This window comes from Oncorhynchus mykiss, chromosome 15 (genome assembly GCF_057628025.1).
Source record: "Oncorhynchus mykiss isolate SJ-2025 chromosome 15, ASM5762802v1, whole genome shotgun sequence".
NCBI classification, from domain to species: domain Eukaryota; kingdom Metazoa; phylum Chordata; class Actinopteri; order Salmoniformes; family Salmonidae; genus Oncorhynchus; species Oncorhynchus mykiss.
Genome location: NC_143036.1, coordinates 19,885,576 through 19,897,500, shown reverse-complemented (window position 1 = coordinate 19,897,500; position 11,925 = coordinate 19,885,576). Strand labels below are relative to the sequence as shown.

Below are 11,925 nucleotides of genomic sequence, written 5' to 3'. Positions count from 1 at the left end.
AGCTGGTCCTTGGCCCCCTCCAGCTGCTGTACAGGTCACACACACACACACACACACACACACACACACACACACACACACACACACACACACAACCAGAGAAACCAGTTCCAACACAGACTCTACTAGCAATACAGCCTTTTTAAAACACAGACTCTACTAGCAATACAGTCTTTTTAAAACACAGACTCTACTAGCAATACAGTCTTTTTAAAACACAGACTCTACTAGCAATACAGTCTTTTTAAAACACAGACTACTAGCAATACAGTATTTTTAAAACACAGACTCTACTAGCGATACAGTCTTTTTAAAACACAGACTACTAGCAATACAGTCTTTTTAAAACACAGACTCTACTAGCAATACAGTCTTTTTAAAACACAGACTCTACTAGCAATACAGTCTTTTTAAAACACAGACTACTAGCAATACAGTCTTTTTAAAACACAGACTACTAGCAATACAGTCTTTTTAAAACACAGACTCTACTAGCAATACAGTCTTTTTAAAACACAGACTCTACTAGCAATACAGTCTTTTTAAAACACAGACTCTACTAGCAATACAGTCTTTTTAAAACACAGACTCTACTAGCAATACAGTCTTTTTAAAACACAGACTCTACTAGCAATACAGTCTTTTTAAAACACAGACTCTACTAGCAATACAGTCTTTTTAAAACACAGACTCTACTAGCAATACAGTCTTTTTAAAACACAGACTCTACTAGCAATACAGTCTTTTTAAAACACAGACTCTACTAGCAATACAGTCTTTTTAAAACACAGACTACTAGCAATACAGTCTTTTTAAAACACAGACTCTACTAGCAATACAGTCTTTTTAAAACACAGACTCTACTAGCAATACAGTCTTTTTAAAACACAGAATCTACTAGCAATACAGTCTTTTTAAAACACAGACTCTACTAGCAATACAGTCTTTTTAAAACACAGACTACTAGCAATACAGTCTTTTTAAAACACAGACTACTAGCAATACAGTCTTTTTAAAACACAGACTACTAGCAATACAGTCTTTTTAAAACACATACTACTAGCAATACAGTCTTTTTAAAACACAGACTACTAGCAATACAGTCTTTTTAAAACACAGACTACTAGCAATACAGTCTTTTTAAAACACAGACTCTACTAGCAATACAGTCTTTTTAAAACACAGACTCTACTAGCAATACAGTCTTTTTAAAACACAGACTCTACTAGCAATACAGTCTTTTTAAAACACAGACTACTAGCAATACAGTCTTTTTAAAACACAGACTCTACTAGCAATACAGTCTTTTTAAAACACAGACTCTACTAGCAATACAGTCTTTTTAAAACACAGAATCTACTAGCAATACAGTCTTTTTAAAACACAGACTCTACTAGCAATACAGTCTTTTTAAAACACAGACTACTAGCAATACAGTCTTTTTAAAACACAGACTACTAGCAATACAGTCTTTTTAAAACACAGACTACTAGCAATACAGTCTTTTTAAAACACATACTACTAGCAATACAGTCTTTTTAAAACACAGACTACTAGCAATACAGTCTTTTTAAAACACAGACTACTAGCAATACAGTCTTTTTAAAACACAGACTCTACTAGCAATACAGTCTTTTTAAAACACAGACTCTACTAGCAATAAAGTATTTTTAAAACACAGACTCTACTAGCAATACAGTCTTTTTAAAACACAGACTCTACTAGCGATACAGTCTTTTTAAAACACAGACTCTACTAGCAATACAGTCTTTTTAAAACACAGACTCTACTAGCAATACAGTCTTTTTAAAACACAGACTCTACTAGCAATACAGTCTTTTTAAAACACAGACTCTACTAGCGATACAGTCTTTTTAAAACACAGACTCTACTAGCAATACAGTATTTTTAAAACACAGACTCTACTAGCGATACAGTCTTTTTAAAACACAGACTCTACTAGCAATACAGTCTTTTTAAAACACAGACTCTACTAGCGATACAGTCTTTTTAAAACACAGACTCTACTAGCAATACAGTCTTTTTAAAACACAGACTCTACTAGCAATACAGTCTTTTTAAAACACAGACTCTACTAGCAATACAGTCTTTTTAAAACACAGACTCTACTAGCAATACAGTCTTTTTAAAACACAGACTACTAGCAATACAGTCTTTTTAAAACACAGACTACTAGCAATACAGTCTTTTTAAAACACAGACTACTAGCAATACAGTCTTTTTAAAACATAGAACATTTTGTTTTTATGTAAAGTGACCTCCTGCTTAAATAAAGTTTAAATCAACACATTCACACAATAGGGGGATGCTACTTTATTGCAGTTATACAGTATATCCCCTTTGTTTGATATGGATATGATGGTAATGTGGTGTTATGGTGTGACTTACAGAGGTGACGTTGCTCATGTCCTCTGCTAGATTGACAGCATCAGCCAGGATGTCCTGAGTCTCCTCTAGTTGGGTTTCTGCTGTCTGGTTCAGCCGGCTCACATTCTGCTTCAGACCCTACGCACACAGAGACAACACAGTCTAAATACAACTACAGGAGAAATGTATAGACCTTCTACAGTTACGATGTTTGAAGATGACCAAAAGTCCAAATCACTTCGCAAAGTACATTTGACTACATTGTACGTGTATATTCATACATTTGAATAAAAGTGACCTGATATGATTTGGCACAGATCAACAATATTGGCAAACTCGACTACATGTTATTTATGTTACGTTAAAGTACTTGAGTATAGTGAGTATATAGTAAGTGTGAATACTGAGTACAGATTATAGTCGAATATAATAGAATACATGTAATAGAATAAAACTTTGTCCATCCAGGATACACATATACACACATTCTCATATCAGGCACATTTAAACCACTCAGTCCATCATGATGCATACACTAACAACATAGAGGACATTAATATATTCACTCACAACTGACCACTGTCCCAACTGCACTAGATAGATAAGTACATATTCTGATACAATTTACTTTGCATTTAGTAGTCCAACAGCACAAGGAACAAATTAATATTTGAGTACTGAATACAGTTAATATAGTAAGTGTGAGTACAGTGATTATAGTAAGTGTACTCACCTGGTACTCTGGCAGGTTGGTGTAGATGCTCCCCAGCAGGGTTCGTGTGTGGTTGTTGTTCTCCCTGGCAGTCATCAGTAGGGCATGGGCATCCTCTAGCTGTTGGTGGTGTTCAGTCAGGGTGTTAGAGATGTTGAGGGTCTGGGACTCTATCGCCCCCTGGGGCTCCAGAAGGTCCTCCAGCACCCTCTGGAGGAGAGCCTCGGTAGCACTGTGGTACAGGTGGATTAGTCACTTCAAAATGAATTAATCAAATCAAAATCAAATCAAATTGTATTTGTCACATGCGCCGAATACAACAATTGTAGACCTTACCGTGAAATGCTTACTTACAAGCCCTTAACCAACAGTGCAGTTCAAGAAGAGTTAAGAAAGTATTTACCAAATAGACTTAAGTAAAAAATAATCATAAAAAGCAACACAATAACAATAACGAGGCTATATACAGGGGGTACCGGTACCGAGTCAGTGTGCGAGAGTACAGGTTAGTTGAGGTAACTTGTACAAGTACTGTCAGTAGGGGTGAAGTGACTATGCATAGATAAGAAACATTGAGTAGCAGCAGTGTACAAAAGGGAGGGGGGCATGCAGTGTATGTTGACACCTCTTCAAATGAGTGGATTCAGCTATTTCAGCCACACCTGTTGTTGACAGGTGTATAAAATTGAGCACACAGCCATGCAATCACCATAGACAAACATTGCCAGGAGAATGGCCCATACTGAATATCTCAGTGACTTTCAACATGGCACCGTCATAGGATGCTAACTTTCCAACAAGTCAGTTTGTCAAATTTCTGCCCTGCTAGAGCTGCCCCGGTCAACTGTAAGTGCTGTTATTGTGAAGGAGCAACAACAGCTCAGCCGCAAAGTGGTAGGCCACACAAGCTCACAGAACAGGACCGCCGAGTGCTGAAGTTTGTAGCGTGTAAAAATCATCTGTTCTCTACCGAGTTCCAAACGGGCTCTGGAAGCAACGTTTTATTACGAAAATAAAACTTAAACTCATTGAAGATTGACCCTAAGAGACACATGTAAGAAGGGATGTCTTATGATGAGCCTCTGTTGGCTGTCATGGACAAAGTGGAGTCGGGAGCGTTTGAAATGGGTTTTGATGGCCGAGCAGCCGCACACAAACCTAAGATCACCATGCGCAATGCCAAGCGTCGGCTGGAGTGGTGTCAAGCTTGCCGCCATTGGACTCTGGAGGAGTGGAAACGCGTTCTCTGGAGTGATGAATCACGCTTCACCAAATCAAATCAAAAAATCAAATCAAACGTTATTTGCCACATGCGCCGAATACAAGAAGTGTATTCGTGAAAGACTTACTTACAAGCCCTTAACCAAGAGCGCAGTTCAAGAAGAAGAAAATATTTACCAAGTAGACTAAAATAAAAAGTAATAATGAAAAGTAACACAATAAGAATAACAATAACGAGGCTATATACAGGGGGCACCTGTATACAGGATAGTTGAGGTAATCTGTACATGTAGGTGGGGGAGAAGTGACTATGCATAGGTAACAAACAAATAGCTAGTAGTAGCTGTGTTCAAGAGGTCAATGTAAATAGTCCGGTCGCGATTGTATTAACTGTTCAGCAGTCTTATGGCTTGGGGGTAGAAGCTTATGAGGAGCCTTTTGGTCCTAGACTTGGTGCTCCGGTACCACTTGCCGTGCAGTAGCAGAGAAAACTTTCCTCTGACACTGCCTATTATTTAGGTCCTGGATGGCAGGAAGCTTGGCACCGGTGATGTACTGGGCCGTACACATTACCCTCTGTAGTGCCTTAAGGTCAGATGCCGAGCAGTTGCCAGGATCTGGGGGACTTATCTTTTCAGTCTCCTAAGGGGAAAAGTTTTTGTCGTGCCCTCTTCACGACTGTCATTGTATGTTTGAACCATGATAGTTCGTTGGTGATATAGACACCAAGGAACTTGAAACTCTCGACCCGCTTCACTACAGCCCTGTCGATGTAGATGGGGGCCTGTTCAGCCCGCCTTTTCCTGTAGTCCACGTTCAGCTCCTTAGTCTTGCTGACATTGAGGGAGAGGTTGTTGTCCTGGCACCACACTGCCAGTTCTCTGACCTCCACCCTATAGAACGTCTCATCGTTGTTGGTGATCAGGCCTACCACTGTTGTGTCATCAGCAAACTTAATGATGGTGTTGGAGTCGTGTTTGGCGACGCAGTCGTGGGTGAACAGGGAGTATAGGAGGGGACTAAGTATACACCCCTGACGGTCCCCAGTGTTAAGGATCAGCGTGGCAGACGTGTTGTTGCCTACTCTTACCACCTGGGGGCGGCCCGTCAGGAAGTCTAGGATCCAGGTGTTTAGTCCCAGAGTCCTGAGCTTAGTGATGAGCTTTGTGGGCTCTATGGGGTTGAACGCTGAGCTGTAGTCAATGAATAGCATTCTCACATAGGTGTTTCTTTTGTCCAGGTGGGAAAGGAAAGTGTGGAGTGTGATTGAGATTGTGACATCTGTGGATTTGTTGGGGCGGTATGCAAATTGGAGTGGGTCTAGTGTGTCTGGGAGGATGCTGTTGATGTGAGCCATGACCAGCCTTTCAAAGTACTTCATGGCTACTGACGTGAGTGCTACGGGGCGATAATCATTTAGGCAGATTATCTTCGCTTCCTTGGGCACAGGGATTACAGACTTGATCAGGGAGAAGTTGAAAATGTCAGTGAAGACACTTGACAGTTGGTCAGCGCATGCTTTGAGTACACGTCCTGGTAATCCGTCTGGCCCACTGGCTTTGTGAATGTTGACCTGTTTAAAGGTTTTGTTCACATTGGCGACGGAGAACGTTATCACACAGTCATCCGGAACAGCTGGTGCTCTCGTGCATGCTTCAGTGTTGCTTGCCTCGAAGCGAGCAAAAAAAGTATTTAGCTTGTCTGGTAGCAGCTCGAGTCTGGGTTTCCCTTTGTAGTCTGTAATAGTTTTCAAGCCCTGCCACATCCGACGAGCATCAGAGCCGGTGTAGTAGGATTCAATCTTAATCCTGTATTGACGCTTTGCTTGTTTGATGGTTCGTCTGATGGCATAGCGGGATTTCTTATAAGCGTCCGGATTAGTCTCCCGCTCATTGAAAGTGGCAGCTCTAGCCTTTAGCTCGATGCGGATGTTGCCTGTAATCCATGGCTTCTGGTTGGGATATGTACGTACGGTCACTGTGGGGATGACGTCGTCTATGCACTTATTGATGAAGCCGATGACTGAGGTGGTGTACTCCTCAATGCCATTGGATGAATCCCGGAACATATTCCAGTCTGTGCTAGCAAAAACGTCCTGTAGTGTATCATCTGGTCAGTCTCTGGATGGGAGACTAGATGCTGCTGGAAGTGGTGTTGGAGGGCCAGTAGGAGGCACTCTTTCCTCTGGTCTAAAAACAATATCCCAATGCCCCAGGGCAGTGTTTGGTGTAGGGTGCCTGTGTAGGGTGCCGTCTTTCGGATGGGACGTTAAACGGGTGTCCTGACTCTCTGAGGTCATTAAAGATCCCATGGCTTTTGGGACTTCGTAAGAGTAGGGGTGTTAACCCCAGTGTCCTGGCTAAATTCCCAATCGAGCCCTCAAACCATCACGGTCACCTAATAATCCCAGTTTACAATTGGCTCATTCATCCCCCTCCTCTCCCCTGTAACTATTCCCCAGGTTGTTGCTGTAAATGAGAATGTGTTCTCAGTCAACTTACCTGGTAAAATAATGGATAAATGAAAAAGGAGGATAGAATTATGGTCAGATTTGCCAAACGGAGGGTGGGGTAGAGCTTGGTATGCATCTCTGTGTGTGGAGTAAAGGTGGTCTAAGATTTTTTTTTCCCTCTGGTTGCACATGTGACATGCTGGTAAAAATGTGATAAAACTGATTTAAGTTTGCCTGCATTAAAGTCCCCGGCCACTAGGAGCGGCGCTTCTGGGTGAGCATTTTCTTCTTTGATTATGGCCTTATAGAGTTGGTTGAGAGCGGTCTTAGTGCCAGCTTCGTGCTGTGGTGGTAAATAGACGGCTACGAATAATATAGATGAGAACTCTATTGGTAGATAGTGTTGTCTACAGCTTAACATAAGGTACTCTACCTCAGGCGAGCAATACCTCGAGATTTCTTTAATATTAGAGATCGCGCCCCAGCTGTTATTGACAACAAGACACACACCTCCACCCCTCGTCTTACCAGACGTAGCTTCTCTGTTCTGCCGGTGCATGGAAAATCCCGCCAGCTCAATATTATCCGTTTCTTCGTTCAGCCTCGTCTCGGTGAAACATAAGATATTACAGTTTTTAATGTCCTGTTGGTAGGATAATCTTAATCGTAGGTCATCAATTTTATTTTCCATTGATTGCACGTTAGCAAGAAGAACGGATGGCAGTGGGAGTACTCACTCGCCTACGTATTCTCGAAAGGCAACCCGATCTGCGGCCCCTTTTCCTGAGTCTTTTCTTCAAGCAAATTACAGGGATCTGAGCCTGTTCCAGTGAAAGCAGTATATACTTCTCATCGGACTTGTTAAAGGAAAAGATTTCTTCCAGTCCACGGTGAGTACATCAATACACCATAGTATTAATGTACTATAGTGTAGTAACTAAACTTTAATACAGCTTTACTAAACACCATTACAGCTCATAACAGTGTTACACAGTAGGCCTATAGTCAATCACCCCAGTATGACTAGAAACAGTATTACTAACATTAACTGACCTGAGTTCTGTAGAGACGCTGGCATTGGCCTGGGATAGGTTGACTAATTTGATGGTTTCCAACATGGCCGCCACCTGCTCCCATAGACGTGTGCTGTTAGCCTCGTCCTTCTCCACGTTTTCTGTCCTGTTCAGACCGGCAGCTTCCTCCGCCAGGACTGTCAATCACAGAGAGGGAGGGGCTTTGATGATAACCATTTGTCTTATGAACAAAAATATTTAACTTTTACTCAACCAGGAGATATCACAAATATTGTTCAATATCACAAAACATTAAATTGTTCACTAAATGGGCATACTTTGAAGTTACACATTTCCTATGGAAACCTAAGATGGAATATAAAAACATAGCAATGCATGTTGTGCGGTTACTATTTGCTGTACCTTGTATGGCAGTGTGAATGGTGATGATGTACTCCAGAAACTTGGCCCCCTGGGTAACGCTGTTCTCTGTGGACTGAGCCACTTCCTCTCCATCAGCAGACAGCCCTGTAGCCTGCCGTAGCAGTCCGTCTATGTCCTGGGTGAGATTTGTCAAGTCCTCCTCCACCCTGTTCAGGTGATATGCTGGGCTACTTTCCCAAGACATCAGATTCTAGGAGAGACATTGAATGTGTATTGAGTACTTCTGAACTTAAGACAGGGGGTTCAAAAGGTGACTTCCTGACCTCCTAGACAGAGAGGTATAACATGAGCCCTCTTTTACCTTGACCTCTTGTGTGTCGTTCTCCAGGCTGACCAGTGTGCTGTAGGGGGACAGGATGACCCCGGTCAGGTTGACAGACAGGAAGGAGCTCTCTAATGCATCCAGGTCATCCAGGAGGACCCCCGTACACTCATCATCACATGCTGAGGGGAGAGGGAGGGAGGGAGAGGAAGAAGTTCAGGATATCAGATGTCAATTAGGACATTACTGCAGGTGTGTGTGTGTGTGTGTGTGTGTGTGTGTGTGTGTGTGTGTGTGTGTGTGTGTGTGTGTGTGTGTGTGTGTGTGTGTGTGTGTGTGTGTGTGTGTGTGTGTGTGTGTGTGTGTGTGTATGAAAGACGCAGCAGAGGTAACCGCTGGTACAAGTATAAAACTGATATGCCCCCAACATTTACACTAATGAATACACCAATCAAAGTCTACTCTTGTCACGAAACATATACAGTTGAAGTGGGAAGTTCACATACACTTAGGTTGGAGTCATTAAAACTCGTTTTTCAACCACTCCACAAATTTCTTGTTAACAAACTATAGTTTTGGTAAATTGGTTAGGACATCTACTTTGTGCATGACACAAGTAATTCTTCCAACAATTGTTTACAGACAGATTATTTAACTTATAATTCACTGTATCACAATTCCAGTGGGTCAGAAGTTTACATACACTAAGTTGACTGTGCCTTTAAACAGCTTGGAAAATTCCAGAAAATTATGTAATGGCTTTAGAAGCTTCTGATAGGCTAATTGACATCATTTGAGTCAATTGGAGGTGTACCTGTGAATGTATTTCAAGGCCTACCTTCAAACTCAGTGTCTCTTTGCTTGACATCATGGGAAAATCTAAAGAAATCAGCCAAGACCTCAGAAAATAAATAGTAGACCTCCGCAAGTCTGGTTCATCCTTGGGAGAAATTTCCAAACGCCTGAAGGTACCACGTTCATCACTACAAACAACAGTACGCAAGTATAAACACCATGGGACCATGCAGCCGTCATACCGCTCAGGAAGGAAACGTGTTCTGTCTCCTAGAGATGAACGTATTTTGGTGCGAAAAGGGCAAATCAATCCCAGAACAACAGCAAAGGACCTTGTGAAGATGCTGGAGGAAACGGGTACAAAAGTATCTATATCCACAGTAAAACGAGTCCTATATCGACATAAGCTGAAAGGCCGCTCAGCAAGGAAGAAGCCACTTCTCCAAAACCACCATTAAAAACTGCACATGGAGACAAAGATTGTACTTTTTGGAAAAATATCCTCTGGTCTGATGAAACAAAACTAGAACTGTTTGGCCATAATGACCATTGTTATGTTTGGAGGAAACGGGAGGCTTGCAAGCCGAAGAACACCATCACAACCGTGAAGCACGGGGGTGGCAACATCATGTTGTGGGGGTGCTTTGCTGCAGGAGGGACTGGTGCACTTCACAAAATAGATGTATCACGAGGAAAGAAAATTATGTGGATATATTGAAGCAACATCTCAAGACATCAGCCAGGAAGTTAAAGCTTGGGTCTTCCAAATGGACAATGACCCCAAGCATACTTCCAAAATTGTGGCAAAATGGCTTAAGAAAAAAAAGTCAAGGTATTGGAGTGGCCATCACAACGCCCTGACCGCAATCCTATAGACAATTTGTGGGCAGAACTGAAAGAGCGTGTGCGAGCAAGGAGGCCTACACAAACTTGACTCAGTTACACCAGCTCTGTCAGGAGGAATGGGCCAAAATTCACCCAACTTATTGTGGGAAGCTTGTGGAAGGCTACCCAAAACATTTGACCCAAGTTACAAAGTTTAAAGGCAATGCTACCAAATACTAATTGAGTGTATGTAAACTTCTGACCCACTGGGAATGTGATGAAAGAAATAAAAGCTGAAATAAATCATTCTCTCTACTATTATTCTGACATTTCACATTCTTAAAATAAAGTGGTGATCCTAACTGACCTAAGACAGGGAATTTTTACTAGGATTAAATGTCAGGAATTGTGAAAAACTGATTTGAAATGTATTTGGCTAAGGTGTATGTAAACTTCCCACTTCAACAGTAGTTATTTTGGACATGAGTTTAATGTTGCTGGCGAGTGTGGGGGAACAAGTGGAGGAGCTCGTCCGTGTGTATTCAACCAGTCTTGATATAATTGACATTTCCCTTCTGCCCGTGGTCATGAATCTAGAAGCTGTGAGACAGGTGGCCCTGGTAAAGATTTGCTTGTGAAAGTGCCTCTTCCACAGAAGGTTCTGAGGAAAATTAATAACAGAACTGTTCAAGTGATGACAAAGTGGCTATGGTTCAACACACACGCCACATGTGACGTCTTCCTGAGTCAAAGAGAGGAGGGTTTAGGTGTCCTGAATATTGAGTGGATTTACACTGCTACCAGACTGACTCACCTGTTGAACATGCTCAACTGTGACGATGTGACAGTTAAGGAGTTAGCCAGAGCTTCCCTCCTTCGGGACCTAAAGAGGCGGAAGGTTCCACATACCAGGGACACGGAGGACAACTTCCTGGGCTTCAGTAGGAAGGCCAGTGGAAAACTGGACACTCGGGCTGCGTTGGTGTCTGGTCAGCCTGGCCGGACCTCAATGACCTGTGCAACCCGACTGGAGTGGAGCTCAGGTGGACATGGACTGATATGGAAACTGAGCCAGCGACTGCCTCTGATACAGTTGTGGCAGATTGTGGTGTTGTTGTGGAGGCTTCTGTCACCCATGATGGAACATCTCATCCTACATCCAGGACGACACTCCTTGGTTTCAGACGGATGCATCTACTGCAACACTGGACTGTGCTGACCACTCTGTCTCCCATTCCATGTACCAGAATGCTTCCGTTGGCGAGGACATTCTCATCTTTACTATTAAGGTCAGGCTGCAAGTTCTACCAACAAAATATAATCTAGCACTCTGGTACGCTTCAAACCATGAACCCATTTTGTATTCTACATAAGTCAAATGTAATGGAGTCCATTGCCCATGTTGTGAATGGCTGCTGTTCATATGAGGATGTGTACATTGCTAGACATGACCGCCTTGTTGACCTGATAGCCAGCAAGGTGAGACAAGTCGTCTCAACAACAGCACACATACATAAACATTCTTGTGTAAGAGGAAGCTGGTTTGATGTTGATGTGTTTTCCTGTGTGTTAAATACACCAGATGTTGTTGTTTGTGGTCTCGGCCACGTACACAGGCTTGCAGTGGGTGGCCTCCAGATTGCGGGCCTGATAAAAACTAGGGCAAAGCAATTGGCTAAGCTCTGCTCTGTTTCAGCTGTCATGGGTCGCCTAGCTGTTTGGAGAAGGAGGTGCTTTATGTACCCTTGAGTACCATGCATACAGGCATCCTTTTTTTGTAAATTTGATTAGTGGATTCAAATAAAGTATTTAA

At 42.3% G+C, this 11,925-nt stretch overlaps 1 protein-coding gene across 1 annotated transcript in view; it reads right to left on the bottom strand.

The window, feature by feature from the left end:
* LOC110490937 (laminin subunit alpha-1) overlaps nucleotides 1-11,925 on the bottom strand; it is a 68,915-nt gene that overhangs the window by 14,846 nt on the left and 42,144 nt on the right. Inside the window, exons 31-36 of the mRNA XM_036943995.2 lie at nucleotides 8,532-8,674; nucleotides 8,210-8,420; nucleotides 7,827-7,983; nucleotides 3,122-3,332; nucleotides 2,410-2,526; nucleotides 1-26 (exon numbers count right to left, since the gene is read on the bottom strand). The exon at nucleotides 1-26 is cut by the window's left edge and continues 138 nt beyond it. Coding sequence (XP_036799890.1) covers nucleotides 1-26; nucleotides 2,410-2,526; nucleotides 3,122-3,332; nucleotides 7,827-7,983; nucleotides 8,210-8,420; nucleotides 8,532-8,674 — 865 coding nt within the window. The remainder of the gene's footprint in view (nucleotides 27-2,409; nucleotides 2,527-3,121; nucleotides 3,333-7,826; nucleotides 7,984-8,209; nucleotides 8,421-8,531; nucleotides 8,675-11,925) is intronic.